Consider the following 23,761-nt stretch of genomic DNA (forward strand, 5'->3'; position numbering starts at 1 on the left):
CTTACCACTGAATGTGGAATACTTATCACTCCTTATGAAATACTTACCACACAATGTAGAATACTTACGATTAAAGTGATTTTTTAGGTACCATACACAAAAAAGTGTTACCATAGAAAATCAGAAGAAGGCCTTGGTTGCTCATTAGAGTTCAGAGGAGTATCCAGCTACAACCATGAAATGGCAAATAGATTGGAGCATCTTCTTATTGAACAAAAAACAAATAGATGGGTGATCTCACTCCGAATCCCGGGATCATCGAGCAAGCTTGCTGAACAAAACTTAAAGCGGACGAGGATACTGCAATTCAACAAGCTATCCTTAGTGTCAGGCAGGGAGTTACGGTTGGAGATCGCAAGGGACTCATAGCAGGCCTGAAGACCGACACTAGGATTTGCTCCCCGGGAGTTTTGAAACCTCTTGCTCCGACAGGGCTAATCCTTGCCTAGTACCTGGTGCCCTTCAGATTACCGAAATTGAATTTGATGCAGAAGCCTAGTCAGCCTTGAAGAAGCAGGATAAACTGTTTTTCCCAGTAAGTTATAGAATTCATCGATGGAGTGCAAAAAACATACAACCAGGAACAAATCATTCCTCCAGGCATCTAATAACAAAAGAAGGGTGGAGGAGTTCACCAATTACAACTCCTTTCCCACTTATAACAAAATGATGCCAACAAATGAACCCCATAATCGCCCCTTCGTTGGAGAAAAAGTAAACTTAAGTCAGGGCGCGCAACTTTTACACCGTGCCAGCATATTGATGAATGCTTGAGCAGCATCTCCTTCCAATATCACTGAATCGTAACTCATTTCCATAGCCATCAATCAAGACTGCTACCCATTTCCATAGCCATCAATCAAGACTGCTACCAACTCAAAAATCCCCTCCAAACCACGCTTCACAATCTCGACACCTCCCCATTCCCACCTGTAGAATACTATCCCCTAAAAAAGCAATCACCCCGACATCAGATTTCTAACAGAAGGACAATGCACAACTAAATGGTAAATGGATTCTGGACACTCATCACACAATGGATACTGAATATCCGAAGTAATTTCCACTTCCACGTGGTTTCTTTAGAAGCTACAATGCCCAGTCTACAATTCCACAGCAAGTGTTTCACTTTGCCGGGAGCTGTATTTCCCAATAGGTGCTTCCAATACCAGTAGAACTTCATTTCATCCTCACAACTTGGATCTCCATCTGTTCTACCTCCAAGGACACCATTAACTCTTCAACGAAAGCACCACATCATATTTGGAGTCAGCAAATTATTACCAGCACCAGTGTAAGTACCAAACAAGCTTTTCAATGGACTAGATTTATTGAAAGCACCATGATCAGATCTGCCACATCCCCCATGAAACCTGCTCCCAGCTATATCTTCCTTCCAACCATGGTTCAGCGAGACTTAACCACCTTCCTGAACTTTCCCTTGCTTAAAATGTTTCTTTACCTGCCAAGAGAACACGATATGCTAGTAATATGATATGTGAGATGCAGGAACTATTGCACAGAAGGCAAACAATCCACCATAGAGAAGAGCCGGGAGCTCTAACAACATTATCGAAGCATCAAACTTTATAAGGCTGTAAGCCTGTGACTGATATATTTCCGAGAAACAAGGCATCCCACTCATTTTAAATCCCAAAATTCGAAATAACAAAGTCTCATAGAGTAAGATCGCACTGAAATTCCCACATGAAATGCATATGCAACTTCACATACTCCTCGTAAACGTATTTATGTTCTATATGACTATATGTGTTCGAGTATGCATGCTGTGTTCATATACAACCAAGAATAGGATAAAGCTTACATGAAGTCAACGATAAGTATGAAAGAATGCAACATAACTTTCACCACGGCAACTCATTCTTTTATCTTGTCCCCGCACTGGCGATTACTCGTGCCCATGGCACTCCCCCAGAAGTTACTCATCAAAATGCTTTTGACTGTGCTGAACTTTTCTCAGAATCAAAAAAAAAAACTTAGTATATGGACTTGGACTACATAAATCTATATGAAACACATAATAGAAAAATAAAAGGTTTATCTTCGTTACTCCCATCCTAGGTCACATAATACGTGTCCGTATGCTGAGTGAGAACACAGACGAAAGCGTGAAAGGTTCTTTTGTAAACATCACAGAGAACTGGAATTTGCAAGGGAGAGGATTGCCAGTGGGAGTAAAGCCTCCTACAGGAGAATTATGTGGCCTAACTCCCACTTCACAAACAATTAGCATCTGGCTAAAATTGCAAGAAAATAATTCATAAGTTCCTAAATCTTGGACCAGATAGGATTGGCTTATACTATCTAGTGAATCATAGTTTGACCCCAAGTAAACCTTTCGAATCATAAATTGCCTTCATATCAATCAAAGCTTGTGTCTAGAAAAAAATTTCTTCGAAAAGACGAAAGGAACTTGTGTCCCACGGAGTGAAACAAGGAGTATCTAAAAGATAACTTCTCACTTACAAATTAACCATTTGAAAAATAGATTGAGCAATTCCCAATGAAAACACAAGGCTTGTTAAAAGCACCAGTCATTTAAAAGCTACTACAAAGAATTTTTAAAAGGATAGAAAAGAATATCAAGTGCATATGAAGTACCAAAACTCCCAGAGATTGCCGTATTCGTGTCAGACACACCTGGGACACGCAGGAACATGTATCCATTAAATTTCAATAATTTTTATTGAGGGCCACGCGGGTACATACACGGGGCATGACAGGATGGTTTTTAATAAATCTTAAAAGCTTTTTGGGGTAAAATACTTATAATTCCAAAAGCATTGGACCAAAGTGTAACATAAAACATGTGTATGTGTATATTGGTCGATAATGCATTCGATAGGAGTCCTACGTAAATATTTAGGGGATATGATGTATGCATAACTAAAAGAATTATTTAGAAAACATTGCCATGGCTCCTGGCAGGCCCGTCCCCGTTTTTTGAGAATTGCCATGACCGTGTCCCCTGACATGTCTGTGTCCGTGTCCATGCGACATAGGCAAGTACTGTAGGCAGCCAAGAAATTTTAGTAGGAAAGCCAAACTCTATGGGTTCCGAATTGGGCAGCTAAGTTACTTCCAAGACCACAAACATCATCACCAAATCCACAATACCATAGTTTTGTTACTCAATTTAAAACTTGTTCCCTCAACGTACATACACATCTACAACTCAAATCAACCACTGCCCAAAAAAGAAAAAGATAAATGTTCAGAAAGTCCTCACACCATAAATGCTCAAGCACTGCTAAAAGATGTCTAAGCAAAATGAAAACCAGACTTTGTTTTTGTTTTTGTCTTTTTTGGTAAAAATGCCAGTGTAAAACACATGAACGAAAAAACCCATGTTCAATGGCACTTGTAAACATGATCCAACTAGAAACTAAACCAACCCCTCTACCATACTGTGAAACCCAATAAGTACAGCTGAGCACTTCCAGATGGCCACACCAAACATGGATTTTTCAATAGCAACTCTTGAATTCCTAATCAACCATGCCGCAGAATAAGTAAGCATTATAAGCTCAGATATCCAACCAAAATAACATGTGCACAATGAGAAATCTAGAAAATCAGTTTGAGTTCTCGCGGGGTAGGGAAGTATAGGTTTGCTTGCATTCTTTGCAATTGAGCGAGTGAGTTCAAGGCTACGAAGGAGAAGGCTCGGTATGTTTCACCGCCACATTCAAGGAAGATCAATATGAAAGACAAGATAAGATTGAAATCGACTAGAGAAAAGTCTGATGAGACTCTTTTGCTCAAGGAAAGGACTGAAAGCCCTTGACCAAGCTAGCTTTCCTGATGCTTTCTTTCTTCTTTACTCTATTCTCTATTCTGGAGAGGGTCAACCTTATGCAGTCCTCGTCCCATCTACTCTCTCTTTCCTGGCCACCTGACTAGTCTTACCTTTATCTTTGCAACTTATTATTAACACCTGAAAATAAAGACTTCGGACTACAAAGTAGAAGTAGGACTTAAGATGAGCAAGTATTAGAAATGGAAACCTTCAAACACAAACCGAAAGATATCTTTTTTGCTTCTCCTTAAGTTAACAACTTACGAAATATCACTGCACTGAAATTTGACAACATTGTTGACATACCTTCAAGATTCTTCACAGCTTCAAGGTCCATTAACTAACCGCTTCTAAGGGCACACATAGACTAAATCTTCTTCAACATAAGCCAACCCATTTCTTGAACGTCAATCCTGCTTCTCTCTTTTTCAGTTGAGCTTCCGACTGAACTTTTGGAGCTTTTCCCTTGTAGAGAGTCTTGTGGTACCTCAAGAAGAGGGTGCGGTATTTGTACTTGTCAATAAACATGCTCTGTCTCTCCATCATCGCCACAACTTCATTTGCTCGACTGAAGAATCCACCCCTCACAAATGTGTAAAGTACAGAATCCAACAGTTCCTGATCAAACCTCATCCCAGTCGAAGAAGCAAATGACTTCATCTCACCCCACAGTTCAGTTACTTCTGTATATTTCCCCCCTATTGCAGCATACCCAGTGACCATAGAATGGAATGTTTGAGCATTTGGGAGATGTCCCAAGCTCCTCATCTTATTAAGAGCCTTTTCAGCGTCTTGCATCAGTCTTTTCTTACAGAAGAAATGGATAACATGGTTCCAATCATGAACTCCTGAATCTAATCTCTGGCCTTCTTTAATTTCCTGCAAAAGCTTTCCCATCAAACCTGCTTCACCCTTGTCTGCACATCCCTTCACCAGCATCTCAAATTCTTGATGGCCTGATCTTGGTATTTTGGCTTCTTTCATCTCTTTAAACAGATTGAGGGCCCCCTGATTATCATCCTGAAGCACCCTGGACTGAATCAGTACCTCGTAACAGCTTGAATCTAATTGGATCCCAGCCTTGCGAGCATCCCGTAAGAGTGATGCCACCTCCCCAGCTCTATTTTCTTTACAATATGCTTTCACAAGGGAAGCATACACAGCAGATCCAGTTTTAACACCAGCCAAGCGCATTTCATCAAGAAGGTCATGTGCCTGGTCTAACCATCCAAGTAAAATGCACGAATTGATAACATGAACCAAGACTGAATCGTCAGTGGAAGCAGGGGAGTCCTCTTTCTCAGCCTTAATTAGGAACTCAGCCAAATCCTTCGTCTTGCCAACTTCCAGGAAACCCTTGACCAACTTTACATAGATTCTTTCAGTCGGTTGCAGAATACCACGTTCCGTTGTGATCAGATCCACTTGCCTCTGCAGCTTCACCAGTAGAATACCAAGTAACTCTTTGGCCTCAGCCTCAAGTTGTGAAAACTTACGGTCTCGGTAAAAATCTTCAAAACATATTGAATGGCGTTGATGCAGTTTGGCATTATCTAAATCGTCTAATTTTCTGAGGCTCAAAACCTGTTCAGGAGGGGATTGATTGCCACTTCCAGAAACTTCAAAGACCATTGTAGCAGCAGCAAGAGAATTTTGTGCTTCCTTTGCCTTCCGGAGCATTTCCAAGACCATGTAAGATGCAGCTTCCAGATCCCCAAAGTTCAGATGGCATGTAAGCAAGCAATTATAGAACTGACGAAACTGAACATCACTTAGGTCAGGAGCTTCATCTATGTGTCTTTTCAGCTTCTTGAGCTCTTCTCTTCGTCCATTTCTTTCATAAATATGGGCCATAATTACCAATAAAGTCGTATCGACCTTGACACCAATACGAGGCATCATGTCAAGAAGTTGCTCTGCTTTCCTAGTAGTATGGAACAAAAGACAACCGGCCAAAGCAATGTTAAACGCGGTTGTGTTGGGCTTCATGGCAATCAAAGGAGCATTTATCTTCTTACGGGGATCCACCCTCCCATCTTGGAACAAGTAACCCATCTCAGTAACCAACTCAGCAGCAAGGTAAGCACCAGGAGCAGTTTGCGACATGTGAGCCAAGATAGCTGACCAAGCACTCACCGGGGGAAATTGTTCCATTTCTACCAACTTCCTCAGAACAGTTGATCCAGGAATAACTAATCCACATCTTGCAAGACAAAAAGCAAGATAAATAAGTGTCTTCTTCTCTAACAAGTTCTGTTTCCCCTCTTCAATAGCCTGTTCCACTAAACCATATGCCTTCTCAAGCCACCGCAATTCTAGGCTTTCGGCAAAAGCCGTTAGAAACTTGTTCACAAGGGATTTTCTAGGGAACCCTTCCATTAGCATGTGTTGCTCGTGCAACTTCCACGCATCGTCAAATCTATGCTCTTCGACTGCATTTTCTAGGTCCATAGATATTCTACCTATATCTCTAGCCTGAACCAGGATGGTTCCAGCGACACTTGAAAAAGATCGTAAGGGATTGCTGAGCCCATCCGGCTGGCATTTCAAAATGGTACTTTGCATAATTAGCTTGGTAAGTGAAGAGCCAACAACTATGAATCGATGTATGCACCTCCGAGTCCCATTACCCAAAAACTGGAATTCCGGAACCTGAGAAATAATGATACTACAAGAAAAGACTGAAGAAGGAGCAGATCTGGAAGCAGCAGCAGTAGTAACTAGATAGCCCAACTTTCTAAGAGGTAGCATTTTCTGCACACACACAAAAAAAAGGATAACAATCTGCACAACTCAATTGACAGCACAAACTAAGCTATATAACAATACATATACATCTAACCAATGATAAATCACCTGGAGAGACCAACATGATCTATGTAACAAAAAATTGGAACTTCGAAACAACTGAAGCCCAAGTCATGCTTGTCAGAACAATAGGGGCGCTACGCTAGAGATGTCAAACTGGCCGGGCTGGCAAGGGCGCAGCACGACACAACACGTTTAAATGTGGCACGGCACGGGCATGGTTTTAGACAGGCCAGGCATGGCACGGAGGTGAGATGGGCACGGCACCCTTCTAGACAGGCACACAAGGGCACAAGTCGCACAACACAACAAATACTTCTTTTTCCCAACAAAACTCAGTTGAAATGGGCCGACACCGGCACGGTACGACACAATTAAAAAATGGCACAACATGATTAAGTAAACGGGCCGGCCCGTTTGACACCTCTATGGGGTGCTACGTTAGGAGTTCGTCGAGGCCCCAAAAGCCCAAGGTCGGCCCCGGTTGGAAGCCTTTTGATTCATTAATCTTTTAACTAGTTCCTCAATAATATTCTACGGACATAAAATAAAAAATCCACAATTAGTCATACAAGAAGGAACTGTAAATATCTACGCCACTAGAAGAGGGTTGCAGTCGGGGGGGGGGGGGGGGGGGGGCGGGGGGGTGGGGGCGGTGGGGGGTTGGCGCGTGCCGCGCGTAGTGATAGGGAATTAGGGCTTACAAGAACCAGCAACAGTAGTGGAGTTCAAACGATTGCAGAGAGGAGAAATCAGGGTATAAGAAGACATTCGAGAGAGAGAGAGGAACAGAGATACAGTTCTACAGTTCTACAGAGCGAGAGAGAAAGACTTACCAAGAAAGACCAGCCGTAGTGGTCGGGTCCGATTGCAGTGGCGCGGGCGCGGAAAGACGAAGGGCTGTGGCAGCGCTGGTGGCGGGTGCCCAACTCAACAGTCAACACAAAAGAGAGGGAGAAGCCATATGGACGAAAACGACGTCGGTCTAGTCACTATGTTTTTTTTTTTTTTTTGAAGAGATCTAGTCACTATGTTTGTGTTAAACAAAAATAGTCAAAATCACTCGGCAGCAAAAGGTCCACTGATCACCCGTATAGTGGCAAACAAACCGAGGGGTTCACAATCACCTCGAACCTCAGCTTGACTATAAGAGCAAGTTTATCAGTTGTTAGGTAAAAATGCTAGTAAATAGTATATTTTTTTTATTTTATCTACTTATATCCCTCTCAACATTATATCAATACTATTTATTTTACCTATTTTTTATTAAAATATTAATTTTTTCCTCAGCCAAGTCTTTCTTCGTTGGAGAGAGAGAGAGGAGGAGGAGGAGGAGGAGGAGATAAACTAATTGTTTAATGGGTTGCTCATGAACAGTTGTTAGGCAAAAGAAGCTAACAACTGTTGCTGAAGGGATTCTACCGTGGGTTTTAGCAAAGCTGCTGCAGGTGAAAATTTCACTCTTTGGTTAGCTAGAGTAGCTTTTTCGGCTATTTCCCTCAGCTGGTAAACTTGCTCTAACTCATTAAAGATTAGCTCGCTAGGTAAACGAATAAGTTCGGGCTATAAATATACATGCATATACAAAAAAAAATGAGATATTTGAATCGAGTACCTACGCATGTCGGATACTGTTAATTCCCGCATTAGCCCACTCGGTTTTTTTTTTTTTTTTGGAACGGCTCGAATCGACCGTCCAATGACTAAAGACAGCTCGGAGCGGCCATCGATATGATATTAATTGGTACCAATATCATTTCTGTAAATAAATAGTACAGCTAGGAGTATTAATTTGCGAAATCTCACGCGCGCGAGCGTGTGAGTACACATGGCAGTCATTGCATTGATGCTGCGTGGAATGCTTTATAGGAGCAAAAATTGTAGAACGAAAGACCATTTACCCACCTTATTTATTTATTTATATAGTGAATGAATAATATTCATTTTAAATCCACTCTTTTCAATGTTTCATCAAAAAGTTCAAAAATTACAAATAAGGGCTAAAGATATTTTCGGTAGGTCTTCTCTGCAACTTACGTAATAAGCTTGAGTTATCGATCGTCTACATTGAGAGACATCTACTCTCTTTATTTATTATTAATGGATTCTCTCAACCTTCATCTATACTACTTCCGTCCTCTATCGAAATTCTTCAACCATCTTTTTTCTTTCATAATTCAAGTGGCCAGATTAGTTTACGTACACCTCGATTAATCATTTCACTTACAAGTATTTGATTCAAAAATTAAACTCATGAAGCCCTATGAATAAGGACCGTATGTAAAGATATTGAAATGGAATCATATCATTCTTGTTGCAAAGACCAAAGGGTTGTGCCTATCTTATTCTTAGAGTAAACAAATTAAAATCAATGTATGCTAATCTTTACTGTGTTTCTGATTAATTGCAGAACTTAGATTTGTGGTCCGATTGCTGTTGGAGTTCGACAACATGCGACTCTTGCATTTACCAAAATACTAGTAATTAATATGATGGGCAACAATTCCGGAGTTGTTGATGTACCTTTACTGTCTGGCTATATGAATGAGTGTTCAGTTCGTGGAGCCTAAACATATGATTAACCGATTTATGAATATGTATCATGAGATCTGGTACGAGAAGCTTTCGTATTCACACACATCATGACCCCAGTCCCTGCAAGATGCCATGTTGTTTTGCATAAAAATTTTGATGTGATACTTCTAGCTAGTTGAATAGAACGCACAAATAGATCAAACAAAATTACAAAAGCATAAAATGATCAATAGAACGAGTTTTTTTTATTTATTTTTAGGCTTCAAACGTATCACATAGGAACAAAGGAGTAAAGCAATGGAAGAGAACCCCAAATAAATACGCCCAGAGCCACAAAATCATAAAGATAAACCATGTGTGAAAAAAAAAAAAAACCCAAATGACCGAAAGAAAAAATCCATAGCTAGTACTAAACCATATTTTGGGATCCTGGCCTCTCTCAACCACTGCCCCTCCTTTCGGCTTACGCCAAGAACACAGCCACATGCTGGGCCACCGCAACGACGTGAGCCACGGCAGTAAGCACCGCCGCAATCACACCGACAGCCATAACTATCAATTGGACAATTGGAAAGAAGAAGCCAAACATTATGCCCCCGTTGAGAAAATACTAACAAAAAATATCTTGGTTTGTTAGTCTGCTAGTAATTGGTGCTCTGAGCTAAACATCGTCACCCCCATTTTATACCTTGAAAACTTGTCATCCAAAGAGTCCGGCCGTGACTTTACAACTCTCCTTTGTGTTGAGTACTTTAATAAGTTCATGCATCTATTTCACAGCACAGGTGCATGTAAATACATGCATGTTTTAGAGTATTGAATTTCAAGAGACTGGCGGGTTGAACAGAGTCGAAAGCCAGCCATAGTGATCACAGAATCCTGTGCATGAAATTCCCAATGTCTCTCCGTAACTTGAGCCCCTTTTAATTCAGGTTCAATACTCAAACTTATTTTTTGTTGGATGCCTATTTTACTTCCCACAATATTACGGGGTTGTACGTGTTTATAGGGCTCATTTCAGATGTATATACGCTATGCTACCCGCGATACGACTATTACCAGTTCAACGGTGTGATTAAAATATTATTATGGCACTTGAATATTGAGGCATAGAGCTTAATTCCCATAATATTCTTTCACTTCACTTATTTTCTCGGTTGTGTATTTATATCTAGATCGATCTGTAAATAAAATTGTATGCATGGCTTCCATCTATACTATATATGAAGCATAAGTAAAATCTTACAGTCAATCGTCCTCCAAACAGTGGAAAAGAACTATTCAGACCTTGTCTTTTGCCTAATCGATAGCCTTTACACTTATTGTAGTTTCTTACCCTCTTCCTCACTCTTTTAAGAGTATTTGTGTGTGCAGTGGTAGACATGAAATAATCTGCAAAAAGTGAGACCAGTCCCTTTTAGACCCAGAATCTTCAACAAAAAACTATAAATCAAAAAGTCTAGTACCATCCCTAAAACACACACCCAAATGCACAAACACTCATATATAAAATACCTAATCAAGTCTAACCCAAGTGGCACTTCGTTAATCCTCCCAACTAGAAGGTCTTGGATTCAAACCTTGTTATAGTCTACAGTGTTGCAGTAGTCATATATACTCCACTCTGTCCCGGTTTATACCCCACGTTCTCTTCCTTTTTCTCCTAAATATAGAGTAGTATAATTTCTCTCAACATTTGACAAAAAGAAAACAAAACATGCACAGTTATGCATAATTGATAATTGGTATACCGTGACCCGTGGGCAAGGTCCGCAACCCACTCGCTTTATATATACCTAGCTAGCAAAACCTGGTAAGCCATGGAAAGAATTCACATCAGTATAGGTTAGCAAAAAACAAGACTTTGTGCATATGCATAGCCACCACATAATTTTATATATGGTACTAAAACATGGTTCATAACTTGAAATTTAGGGCAACGCTTTCCACTTAGAGGGACTTGCAAGTACCAATCCCATAAATGATTTCTTATGTAACCTGAAAAAGTTAGTATAACTAGTGAAAATTTTCTGAGTTGTGCTAGGACTCAAGCACCACTTTTTTGTGTAGTAATTTGATTCCACATGTAATTAGGTTTAATCTTTGGGCTTCCTATAAATGGGAATTTATGGAGCCTATAGAAGGCAGCGAGAAGATGCGAGGGCAAGAGTACGTAGAGAGGTAGGGGATAAGAGAGAAAACCTAGCGGGACTTGCAAGTACCAATCCCATAAATGATTTCTTATTTAACCTGAAAAAGTTAGTATAACTAGTGAAAATTTTCTTAGTTGTGCTAGGACTCAGGCACCCTTTTTTTGTGTAGTATTTTGATTCCACATGTAATTAGGTTTAATCTTTGGGCTTCCTATAAATGGGAATTTATGGAGCCCTATAGAAGGGAGCGAGAAAATGCGAGGGCAAGACTAGAGAGGTAGGGGAAAACCTAGCGGTGAGCATTGGGTGAGCGAGAGAGCTCAACTATACTCTTGAGTGAGGACTTATGTTAGGGTGTACGTTTTTTGTGAGGCTTCTATATATATATGGGCTTGGATGGCATTGTGATCTTAGTCACACAATCCATCAAATTGTATGCACTCGTGCGTGGTGTATTAGTTTGGGATGTGTTTGAAAAACTCTTTCACGCTCGCGCACGACACTTGAATTATATGACCTGGATTGTGTGATTAATAGTACTTCGCAACATATAAAGGCAACGAGTCCTCTCTCGTTTTGGCAACATAGTTAGAGAATTTTTCAGTGGGAGAATGAAATTTTCCTAACTAAAGATACAACAAACAGAAGAAGGCTCTGCATATGGAGTGGAAGAACAAGACCTACGGGCTACGAGTGCTTCAAGGAGAAAGGCAGAAAGCAATTAAAGATATTAACCAAGAGCCAAAATGTTAATTTCTCAAACCAAAGGGGTAGCTAAAGTGGCAACAGGGATGAACTATAAATTCAGATGTCCGTAAGAGAGAGAACCTCTTGTGAATCTCCAAGTTTAGGCATGGATCGGAGAGGGGAATAGTCAAGGTGCGCATAAGCGGAGAGGAGAATAGTAAAAAAAAAATAATGCTCTTTTCTATTTTTAAAAATTTCCTCTTTAATGATTTCTTCGTTTATGTATTGTTTATAAACATTATATTCTCATTTTATAAGTTTGAAGATACTGAAGCAAATAAACAAGACTAGACAAACAACATTAAATATTCGATTCTTCATAAATTCGTTGGGACACATGCAGGTTTACAAAACATTGCCCAAAAACATGTTTTCGAGGCAAACAAACCACACCAAACAAACTGGAAGCAACCGAAAAGCAACTTGTACTCGGTGCTCCTCGATCAATTAACTAAACTACTGCTTCTTGCGAGTCAATGGACGACATTAAACGCAGCAGCTGCGTGCCCTGCCACCAACGATACCTGTGCCGCTGCAGAAACTGCCTGGACAGCAATGGAAAGCACCGAAACAACAGGTGCTAGCACAGGCACAACGGTGGCAACCACCGGAAGAACTGGTGCAACTACCTGTGTTGCGGCAGAAAGGACCGGAACAGCCGGTGCTAGCACAGGCACAACCACCGCGACCACCGGTGCAACCGCCTTCCCCGCAGCAGAAGCTGCCTCATGAACAGCTGGTGCTAGCACAGGCACAACCGTAGCAACCACCTGATTGAAAACCGGTGCAACAGCCTTCTCAGCGGCAGAAACTGCCTCATGAACAGCCGGTGCCAGCACGGGCGCAACCTTAGCAACCACCTGATTGAAAACAGGTGCAAGAGCCTTCTCCGCGGCAGAAACTGCCTCATGAACAGCCGGCGCCAGCACGGGCGCAACCTCAGCAACCACCTGATTGAAAACAGGCGCAACCACCTGATGAAGATAAGGTGAAACCACCTTCTCCACGGATTGGATGAAAGGACAGAAGGCCAAAAACATCTTAATTCTTGTAGATGTTTCAAGTTAAATGTATTTTGGTTTGTGCCCGATGATCAACTACTGCAGCACTCGCCCACTTAAGGACCCCTTTTTATAGGAGTAGTAGTTAATGCTTTTTTCGAATTCTCAAATATCAGGGAGTAATTCTAAGAGTCTTTTCTCATTCCTAACACATCTGCGCGCATCGGCGCATGGCAGGTGCGTTGGTACATGCAGTACTGGCACTTAATTACAAACAACTTGCTGAAGTTCTTCTAGTTTTTCCATCCAAAATTGCACATCTGCCCTCTCAAAATAGTTTTGAACTTCTATATTTTTTTTCCAAGGATTTTATATTAGATGATCAGTTCTTATAATTAAGTTGACTCGTGAATTAATCTGATTCTCGCACGCATGCTCGCTCCCACTTGTCCAATAATGTTGGTCCATTACGAGCCGTTACCTAGCAACTTTTTAATCGATATCCAGCATTACCCGGCAACTTGTTTAGTAAAGCACTTCAATACATAAATTTTCCAATTTTTTGCACCAATTTAGAAAACTAAATGAGATCACTACATTGGCGTTAAAATTTTTAAAGCAAAAATACATGAAAATATTTTTTTTTATTATTCAAAAAATAGCACGATTTTTCATAATGTGACAAAATTGTAGCATTGAGAGGAAAAAATGTTGAGTGCAAATAGGGTATGAGACACGTGGTACTGAGCGCGCATCCGAGCCGTCCAAACATAACAATCCAAAGATCATAATAAATATAAATCCGGACTGAAGATAAACTTCTCTAAAAGCATGATGTGTGGTGTGGGTATTAAAGATCAGGAGGTGGAGGTTCTGGCTGAGATTATGGGTTGTTTGAAAGGTAAGCTCCAAATGAATTACTTGGGTCTTCCTTTGGGAATCTTAGAAGGGTAAAGACTTGGAAGCCAATTGTCGAGAGGGTTTCTAAGAGACTAGCCCTCTGGAAAACCAGATTTTTGTCCACAGGGGGAAGGATTACTCTGATCAAATCCACCTTGAGCTCTCTACCTATATACAGCATGTCATTGTTCAAAATTCCAATGGGAGTGGCAAAGAACTTGGAGAAAATGCAAAGAAAATTTCTTTGGGGAGGTGCAAGTGAAAAGAGAAAGATGAGCCTAGTGAAATGGAAGTCAGTAACTAGGAGCAAAGGGTGTGGGGGATTAGGAATCAAAAGACTAATGGTTCATAACGAGGCCTTACTTGCAAAATGGTGGTGGAGGTTTACTAAGGAGAAGGATGCCCTATGGACCAAGGTGGTCTCAAGTAAGTATGGTTTGAGGAATGATTGCTCAGTCCCAAAAACTCCAGATTTTGGAAAAGTTTCAACTATGTGGAGTGACATTTGCTCCATAGGTAAGGAGTCCTCAACACTTTGTAACGTAGTTCAACAAGGTTTTAGAATCAGAGTTTGCTCAGGGGCTTCAACAAGGTTTTGGGACCAGATTTGGATCGGGGAAGTAACACTTAAACAAGAATTTCCTAGGCTGTTCCTATTATCATTACAGAAAAATTCCTTGATAAAAGACATGCTACAAGAGGGAGAAGAACCTGCCTGGAATCTGCTTTTCAAAAGACCTTTGCGTGTGTGGCGAGAAGAGCAAAAACAGAGGCTTCTTTAGAAACTTCAAGGATACCCGATGGATAGGTCCAGAGATGATATTATGGAATGGAGGTGGAATGCCAACAAAATTTTCTTAGTAAGCTCAGCTTATGCAGAATGGGAAAACCAAATGGAAAATCAAAATGGGTGGCTCAATGTGATTTGGAAGAACTTATGTCCCCCCAAATTTGAAGTTTTTGTTTGGCAGGCCGTCCAAAATAGAATAGCAACAAGATCCATTTTGTGCAGCAGAGGAATCCTTGCTTCAGGTAATGATCTGTGCCTTTTTTGCTCTCTACATATTGAGTCACCAGTGCATTTGCTCCTGGTTTGCAAATTTTTGTGGCAGCTTTGGTCCTCAATCATTAGGTGGTGGGACACAACATGGGTTTGTCCTTGTTCTTTATCTTTGCTTATGAATTGGTGGTTTTCTCATAGATTTAAGAATTTAGAAAAGTTCTGCTGGGAGACTTGTTTTTTTGCAGTATTATGGACACTTTGAAAAGCAAGGAATGATTTTATTTTCAACAATGTCTCAAAAGATGTGGAAGAGCTGAGCGATTTGGTCAAGACTAGAATGGGTTTTTGGATAAAAGGAAAGTTTGACATCAAGGATTATTCCATTAAGGATTTCAAGAGGAGCTTGTAGGGAATCAGGAGGACCAAAATGTAGTATATGGATCTGATTTTGTGATTGTTTTTTTGGGGTACGTCCAATACTTTATTGGATGTCTTTCTTTTTGTTTTTTCTTGGGATTGTGGTTAATTTGCACATGATAGTATTAGAACATAGGTGCCAACCTCGTTGGGATGTATGTTTCTAGTAGTGATGCTTTCTTACTCTTTCCCTTGATCGATGTACCCTTTCGTGTTTTGAATAAATTTCTCTTTTGCCGACCAAAAAAAATAAAAAATAAAAAGTGTAGGGAAAATTTTGAGAACTTGAATTAATGTTTCATTTACTAACCCATTCAATTCATACTCTTTTTCTCAGATTACACTTGACATTCAGCCAAAAAAAGGTATCTACTCGTATACAATCACAAGCACCTCAATTAAAAGGCCCCAACTAAGGTGAAAACCACGTAGTCTGCATTTCTCTGCCCTCTACTGATCTAGGGTGAATTCTTTTTAACTTAAATTTCTTCTTTGTTTTGTGTGTTTTATTCTTTTTTTTTTTTAATTTTTGTTAGATTTGCATAATAGTTTTTGGATTAATCATTCTCTTCGACGAAAAGAGCCTAAAAAGTACAAAATTATGACCAAAAAAAGTTTTAAAAAAATCATTAAAGACGAAAAAAGTATCAAACAGCTGTCCTATTTGTCTAAAATATCATTTTATTTGAATTCTTTCAATATCAGTCCATACTTTTAAACTTTTTCAACTCATCTCATCAAGATGAATGATTAATCCCAAAAATTATGACGAATAACTAATAAAAACTAGAAAATGATATTGGCACTCCAAAAATTAATGAAGGCACTCCAAAAAATAAAGAAAAGTGGCTTTGAAATTACACTGGTTTTGGAGTGCCTGCATCAATTTTTGGAATGCCAATATCATTTGCCCAAAAACTTATGAAAAATAAAAATTATCAAAATAAGTTCCAGACTAATAAGTTAAAAAGAATGCAGCCCTATTCAATTTCTGTAATTCATTCATTACCATCAAAAGTTCAAAACTCGCTACAATCGATCAGATCCAATCCGATCCTCCCTGCCATACTCAAGCGAAGACTTTCCCCCTCACTCCGGCGTCTCCAGTGCCTCCCCAATCACTCGGCGGAGACCGTAAACAACAAGTCAGTCACTATTGTACATGTCTGGAACGTCACCGAAACTCCATTAACCACAAACTCACCTTTCACTCAGTGAGAGAGAGATGTATGGATGAAAACGACGTCGGTCTAATTGGGGTTCAATTGGTTCCAAAAAAGTTAAATTTTTTTTTTGGTTTTACTAACCTTAGCCTACTAAGCAATGGATAATCACCATTTATGCCAAAAAAGTTAATACGATTTTTTTGAAACTTGTGGAAGAGAAGGGAAAAGAAGGAATAATTAGAAATTTTCTTCCTCTCCTGTTCCTATAGAAAAGGAGGAAAAATAAGAAAATATTTAAATTCAACTTTTCTCCTATTTTCTCTCCAACTTTTATTCTATTTTCTCACATACGAGTACTATTTTCCATTTCTTTATTTCCTTTACACAAGTTCTTATCATAGCATTAGATTTTTAATGTACTTTTCCATAAATGTCAATGCATTTTTTGCACATTAACCATTGTCTAGCATTTTACTCTTCTTTTTCTTTTTTAGTAGGACAAACAAAATTAAATAAAAAAAAGTTAAACTGTTTTTTTTTTTTTGTCAGTGAAAAAAATGGTTGTATTGATAAAAAAAAAATAGTCAAAATCACTCAGCAGAAAAAGGTCCACTCATCCGTACGTAGGACCGTAGGGATGGAGAAATTATTCATTGCCGCTGGGGCAACACGTCAGCTCTTGCCTCCACCAATCCAAATTTGACTTGTGGGTAAAGTAAATTACCATTCCCCCTCTCACACTCCACCCCCGACCCCACAGCACTTTTTCCACACTTTTTTCCCCGGCTCTCCCCCAGTCCCTAATAAAACGTTGCCGTTTTATTTTAAAAAAAATTTCAAAACCATCAATTTGCAATCCAAACAGAAACATAATTATGAGAGCTTTAGAGCCAAAATTTAACTATGTCTCTTTAGAATATTATTATCAAAATAAAAATATCTGCACACCCATTCAAACGGATTAAAAATTGAAGCACTTAATTTTTTAACCATATTTTTTAATATATAAACGGTTTCAAAAAATTAAGTGCTCAAATTTTTACTTCATTTGAACCGGTGCAAAGATCTTGTCAATATAATCAGAATAACAAGATCTTTGCACTGATTTAAACGGAATGAAAATTTATGCACTTTTCGTTTATATATTAATTTGAAACCGTTTATATATTAAAAAATATGGTTAAAAAATTAAGTGCTTCAATTTTTAATCCGTTTGAACGGGTGTGCAGATATTTTTATTTTGATCATAATATTCTAAAGAGACATAGTTAAGTTTTGGCTCTAAGGCTCTCATAATTATGTTTCTGTTTCATAGGATTGCAAATCGAAGGTTTTGAATTTTTTTTTTAAAAATAAAACGGTAACGTTTTAGGGACTGGGGGAGAGCGGGGGGAAAAAGTGTGGAAAAAGTGCCGTGGGGTCGGGAGTGGGGTGTGAGAGGTGGAATGGTAATTTACTTTACCCACAAGTCAAATTTGGATTGGTGGAGACAAGAGCTGACGTGTTGCCCCAGGGGCAATGAATAATTTCTCGTAGGGATGCCAATGGACTGGGCGGAGTCAGAGGGAAAATGGAGTGATGGCGCCATATTCACCGGTATAATTTGTACTAACTTGTTTTTTCAGAGGGTTTCACAAGGGAGTTTTGATAATAAAACAAAATATTAATTAGCGAAAATAGTTTAAAATAAACGAAACGGTGATTTTAATTTGATATTTTGCTCTAGGTATATATATTTAGACTGTACGTAGATATATAAATACAAAAATACTAATTACTGATCCAGAAAAATAGATTTTTTTTTGTCATATTAAAAGACTATTTCTAATTCCCATATTGCTGAATTTTCTCAAAATACTGAAACACATTTGAGAGAGTTACTCAAACAATAGTCCCCATCAAAACCTCTTGCGGTCGAAGACCGTACCAGATAACAACTACTATTTATACCGAAGGTATAAATGGGGAATGCTACGTACAAAGAAAACTTATCTCGAAAGTACCCCGAAACAGCAATCAATGATTGAGAATCACTTTAATGATTGGGTCACCCACATCAAAGTGAATCTCAACCATTGATTGTTATTTTCGAGGTACTTTCGGGGTAAATTTTCTCTGTCCCTAGCATTTCTGATACCGAAATAATTGATTATCTTGATCCATTGAGTTAATCACGGTAAACTTCTTCTTTAATTCTCGTGGGTTGCATGCATATCTCTTCACTACGTGAATGAAGAGAAAAGTAAGGAAAATACAAAACGGTTACGGGTGACGAGGTAATTTCTAATTTTAATTGGAGTACTATTTTGTCCAAAGTGTTTATTTTATATACATAAAAAAAAAACAATTACAGTGTAAAAATAATAATAAAGATTAGAGACAGTTTAGGAAACTTAAAAGTCCCTACAGCTATAGCTTCACGAAAATGGTGGCGCCAAACGATGCTCTTCCTTATAAATAGAGTAGAAGTAGATAGATTGGTTGATTAATTGTCGGGTTTATGTGTAATTGTAGGGCTCATTTGCTTCTAATCAGGTGTTCATGCCGGATAATTATAGTCTATTTGCTAACTAAAATCTCTACGCACGTACGATCGAGAATATTCTTAATGCGCGCATAAAGCTAGCTTAATTAATTTCCAAATATTTAGCCAAACTGTTGGTATATACGTACTCCCTATATTTCTAATTTGCAAACAAAAATCGTTTGGTGAATTAAAATAAATTGATTTTCAGAATTTAATGCTACGCGTCAGTACTGATGATTTTACCACTAGAATTTGGACTCTGGTTTTTGGAATTCCTCTGGGAAGAGGAAGGGGTCATATATATTCATGTACTCCTATATATGATGCACCAGAAATAGTTTTCCCCTAGCTAACTTAATTAATTAGGATAAATGTATTCAAGATATGGATAACATGGGTACGTACCATATTCAAATCTTCAATCGTAATCGTATATCACCAAAAAAAAAACCCAGAGTCATATGTAACACAAAATTCGTGCATTTTAATTTCCGTGCTTCGTTTATTGATTTCAATTCCGATTGGAAAAAAAAATTTCTCCATCGAAATGTTCAGTTTCATTAAACAGATTCGATTCAATCGTGTAGCACTTTTAGCCGAAGCCCCGATCAATCGTCGTGACCAAAACCAAACCAAACCAAACCCGAGCCGTAATCCGACTACATTATTTTCATTTGCCTTTCCCTACTAACCAAGAGCAAAAGATTAGCCTTGACCCCTAAATTAGCCTATAGTCTTAGATCAGTCGTGGAGTACTACGAGGTGATGCGCCATAAGCACTCTATAATTTTTTCCGTTTACAACCGTCGTAACAGAACGTCCCAGCGGTTCCCACTCCACGATTCTCGACTGTTCTAAACCAGCCAATAAAAAACATCCACGTGCCTCTCGTTCCCGCCAAAACCACCCCTCGCCTTCGTTTCACCCCACTATATAATCACACTCCCTGCAACTAAATCACAGGTGACTACCAATCGAATCTCTCTCCTCCTCCACCATGGCCACCACAACTCTCCTCCTCCTCCTCTCTCTCATCCCTCTCTCTCTCCTCCCCCTCTCCTCCCCACTCCCTACCGACGCCGTCTTCAACGCCGCCGAGATCCTCTCCAACTCCGGCTACGTCTCCATGTCCCTCACCCTCCAACTCATCTCCCCCTCCCTAATCACCACACCACCAACCACCTCCCCCTCCTCCCAACCACCCCCGCCACGCGCCGCCACCATCTTCTCCCCCTCCGATGCCGCCTTCGCCGCCTCAGGCCAGCCCTCCCTCTCCCTCCTCCACCTCCACTTCTCCCCCCTCGCCTTCTCCCTCGAAACCCTCCGCTCCCTCCCCTACGCCACCCGAATCCCGACCTTGTCCCCCGGCAACTCCCTGGTCGTCACCACACCCGATCCCACCCGCCCCGTCTCCCTCAACAACGTCACCATTACCGGCTCCCCCATATTCGACGACGGATCTCTGATCGTATTCGGCATCGACGCGTTCTTCGACCCTCACTTCGTCGTTCCTCCTCGAATTCACGTCCCTATCCCTAGCTTCAGGTGCCTCGCTTCCCAAACGACTCCAACGCCGCCGTTTAGTTCCTACTCTTTTGCCGAAGCTTCTAGGGTGCTGAGATCCAGAGAGTACTCTGTTATGGCATCATGTCTTGATCTGCAACTGCCAGGGCTTCTTCACCGACCGAATTTAACGGTGTTTGCTCCTGTGGATGATGTGTTGGTGGATTTGGTTCACAATTTCAGCAATTACGCGGCGGTTTTTCGCCAACACGTGGTGCCGTGCAGGCTGACGGGGACTGATCTTAGTGACTTGGAAGAGGGAGCGGTGTTGAGGACATTTGATGATGGATTTGGTGTCGCAGTTGCAAAGGCTAACGATGAGTTGGTGGTTAATGGAGTTCCCGTGACGTTTCCGGACATGTACAGCAGTGACTGGCTTGTTGTTCACGGTCTCCGCCGAGTGATTGGGGAGGCGCCGGAGACCTCGCCTGAGTTTGGCGGCGAGGAGAGGATCGGACCTGATCGTAACGAGTTTTGAGCTGAGATGGTGTTGTGGTGTTTCCTGCGTACAATTTTCGTGGCTACACGTCGGTTTTTGTTAGTAAATGGCCATCTGTTTTGTGGCGTATGTGTAATGAACGAATCACTGAAATTTGGATAGATCAATCGGTAGATGGCAGAGAAATGCCGATTTTAGTGGTTAGTAAATGAAACATGAATTCAACTTCTCAAATTTTTCCACACATTTTTATGATTTTCTCTTTGTCGTTTGTTTGGTTTTGCATCGCACGTTAGTTTTTTTCTTCGATTTAATGTTCATATAATATACAGTCCATCTCTCGTAAGGACCACCTCATTTTAATAAAATGCGGACCTCCCTTTTCCGATTGAATTTCAATGATCCGAACCGCTCAATGTGTTCAGAACGTGATTTTAAGGGTACTAGTGAGAAATCAGCAAAAAAAATGACCGGAAAGAGCTTCATCCGAGCAGTTTTTGTTTGTTTTTTATCGAATGGTTCAAACAAAAACTGCTTGGATGAAGCCCTTCCCGGTCATTTTTTTTTGCCGATTTCTCGCGGATACCCTTAAAATCACGTTCTGAACACATTGAGCGGCTCAGATCATCAAAATTCGATCGAAAAATAGAAGAAATGAGGAAGTCCGCATTTTAACTAAAATAAGGACTCTCTCATTTGAAACTGACTGTATATATATAAACATCTACTATTCATAGTGTGTTAAGTCTTTCGTAAGCTCAGGATCAGAACAGATCCTGCTTCATGAAATGAAATTTTATAGATAGGTCTCCCATAGGATTGGATGTTACTGGACACAACGATGAGCACTACATCCTCTTCCTGCGTGCACATAACCAATCGTGGATATAATTTTGCCATTCTATACTCTCCAGGGGTGAGCAAAAATTCATCAAACCGCAAATCCAATTCAAATCAAAAGGTTTGTTTTGGGTTTTTAGTAGTATAGTTTGGTTATGGTTTAAAAAAATCAAAAATCGCGTTATATGGTTTGATTTGTGGATTCACGTTCACGGTTAATGTTCTAAACCGATCCAAACCGTATAATACATATATATACATATAATTTAATTAAGATTCCCCAAATAAATATGGGGAGCCTTAGTCAACTACTTTTCGAATTTATTGATTCTATTAAATTCACCGTAATATTTAGTTTTTCTAAGATAATTTAGACTAAACTTCTATATATCACAACTCATTCCTAATTTTCTGTAATTATTAATTTATCATACAAATAAAGCACATGGGATCACCAGATCAGTCAACTTACACAGTCCAATTCCTAAATTTCTCTAAATTTTATTCCTATAATTCCTTCACTACCAAGACTTGAGGCAATTATGGTATTTCACTCTTAATTAATTGGTTGATGTTAGTGTGTTTTGATAATTTAAATGGAATTGATTTTAATATAAGTTTTTCTTTAATTGATCTTTGCAGTAATGCTACACACACAGATTTTGTGCACAGACTTTTTGTGGGGCCCACTACGGGTCCCACACAAATAATCCGAGCCGTTCATTAAATGTAAAACATTTTTTCAAGGGCCCCCGAAAAAAATCAGCTCAATCCGATATTTATAAGTGTTTGATTCAATCATTTAACTTTTCATTATCCTGAGATTCGAATGAAAAGTTAAATGATTGAATCAAGCATCTATGAGTATCGGATTAAGCTAATTTTTTGCGAGGGCCCTTGAAAAAATGTTTTACATTTAATGAACAGCTCGGATTATTTGTGTGGGACCCGTAGTGGGCCCCACAAAAAATCTGTGCACAAAATCTGTGTGTGTAGCATTACTGTTATCTTTGTAACTTTAAGTACTTTAAATATTTTTTGAAAATGACAGCTTAATTTAAAGCAAACTGTGGTTTAAAACCGAAATCGAACTGTACAATGGTTTGGATTGGTTTGATTTTAGGATGATGCTATGGTGTCTCCGGTCATTTAAGGGACTCCGTAACTTTTGGCATAACTTTACCATTATGAGTATAACTAAAACCCATTACGAGCATAACAGAATCCAAACAAGGCATAACCAAAGAATATCTAAAAAACCAACCAAGGCATAACTTGTTTGTTATGCCTTGTTATGGTTCTGTTATGCTCATAATGGTTTTGGTTATGCTCATAATAGATTTTAGTTATGTTCATAGTGGTTTTGTTATGTCAAAAGTTACGGTGTCTCCAAAATGACTGGGGACATTTATACCTTTTGTGGGTTGGTTTAGTTCACTATATTCATATTCTATAGATATTGATTCGGTTCTTGGTTTATTATAAAACCGAACCAATCTGGATCATACTCACCCCTAATACTCCCCCGCTAAGATCAATTGTTCATCCCTCGTTGGACAGAAGGCAGAGATATAATCTGTCCTCGTAGCTTAATGAGCTTAGCGGCTACTGCTATAGTTGGATCCAACTAGTAAGACATTTTCCCCCCTCGAAAATGATATTGGTACCGACGGTACCGTAGGGAAAATACACCGACGGCCGCGCCAGGACGTCTCTACCCACCAGACGGCCGATTCGAGCCGTCCAAAAATTTAAAAAAAAAAAAAAAAAACCGAGTGGGCCATCGCGGGAATCAATGGCATCCAATGTGCGTAGGTGCTCGATCTAAATACTCCATTTTTT

General features: G+C 39.7%; 3 protein-coding genes across 7 annotated transcripts; 1 reads left to right on the forward strand and 2 right to left on the reverse strand.

Moving 5' to 3' along the window:
• Positions 1–120: 120 nt before the first annotated feature.
• LOC131302045 (pentatricopeptide repeat-containing protein At1g03100, mitochondrial) lies at positions 121–7,614 on the reverse strand. Of its 2 annotated transcripts, XR_009191584.1 has the most exons (3): positions 7,465–7,614; positions 4,127–6,574; positions 121–1,462 (listed from the first exon to the last, which is right to left on the reverse strand). XR_009191584.1 is itself a non-coding variant. In XM_058328615.1 (2 exons), exon 2 carries the CDS (start codon positions 6,569–6,571, stop codon positions 4,199–4,201), a length of 2,373 nt encoding a protein of 790 aa, XP_058184598.1. In that variant the 5' UTR covers positions 6,572–6,574; positions 7,465–7,614; the 3' UTR covers positions 3,930–4,198. The 2 variants fall into 2 exon arrangements, 1 of the variants encoding a protein (XP_058184598.1); XM_058328615.1 differs by lacking the exon at positions 121–1,462 and having other exon boundaries at positions 3,930–6,574.
• A 4,724-nt stretch (positions 7,615–12,338) lies between these two features.
• LOC131302051 (uncharacterized) lies at positions 12,339–13,193 on the reverse strand. 4 transcript variants are annotated; one of them, XM_058328626.1, is made up of 2 exons: positions 13,038–13,193; positions 12,339–12,833 (listed from the first exon to the last, which is right to left on the reverse strand). In XM_058328626.1, exons 1-2 carry the CDS (start codon positions 13,101–13,103, stop codon positions 12,537–12,539), a joined length of 363 nt encoding a protein of 120 aa, XP_058184609.1. In that variant the 5' UTR covers positions 13,104–13,193; the 3' UTR covers positions 12,339–12,536. The 4 variants fall into 4 exon arrangements, with proteins under 4 accessions (XP_058184609.1, XP_058184605.1, XP_058184607.1 ...); XM_058328622.1 differs by having other exon boundaries at positions 12,341–13,001; positions 13,035–13,193; XM_058328624.1 differs by having other exon boundaries at positions 12,344–12,911; positions 13,035–13,193.
• A 6,862-nt stretch (positions 13,194–20,055) lies between these two features.
• LOC131299750 (putative fasciclin-like arabinogalactan protein 20) lies at positions 20,056–21,118 on the forward strand. The gene has a single exon (XM_058325330.1). It carries the CDS (start codon positions 20,075–20,077, stop codon positions 21,116–21,118), a length of 1,044 nt encoding a protein of 347 aa, XP_058181313.1. The 5' UTR covers positions 20,056–20,074.
• Positions 21,119–23,761: the final 2,643 nt, after the last annotated feature.

The sequence above is a fragment of the Rhododendron vialii genome, chromosome 9a (genome assembly GCF_030253575.1).
Source record: "Rhododendron vialii isolate Sample 1 chromosome 9a, ASM3025357v1".
NCBI lineage: Eukaryota > Viridiplantae > Streptophyta > Magnoliopsida > Ericales > Ericaceae > Rhododendron > Rhododendron vialii.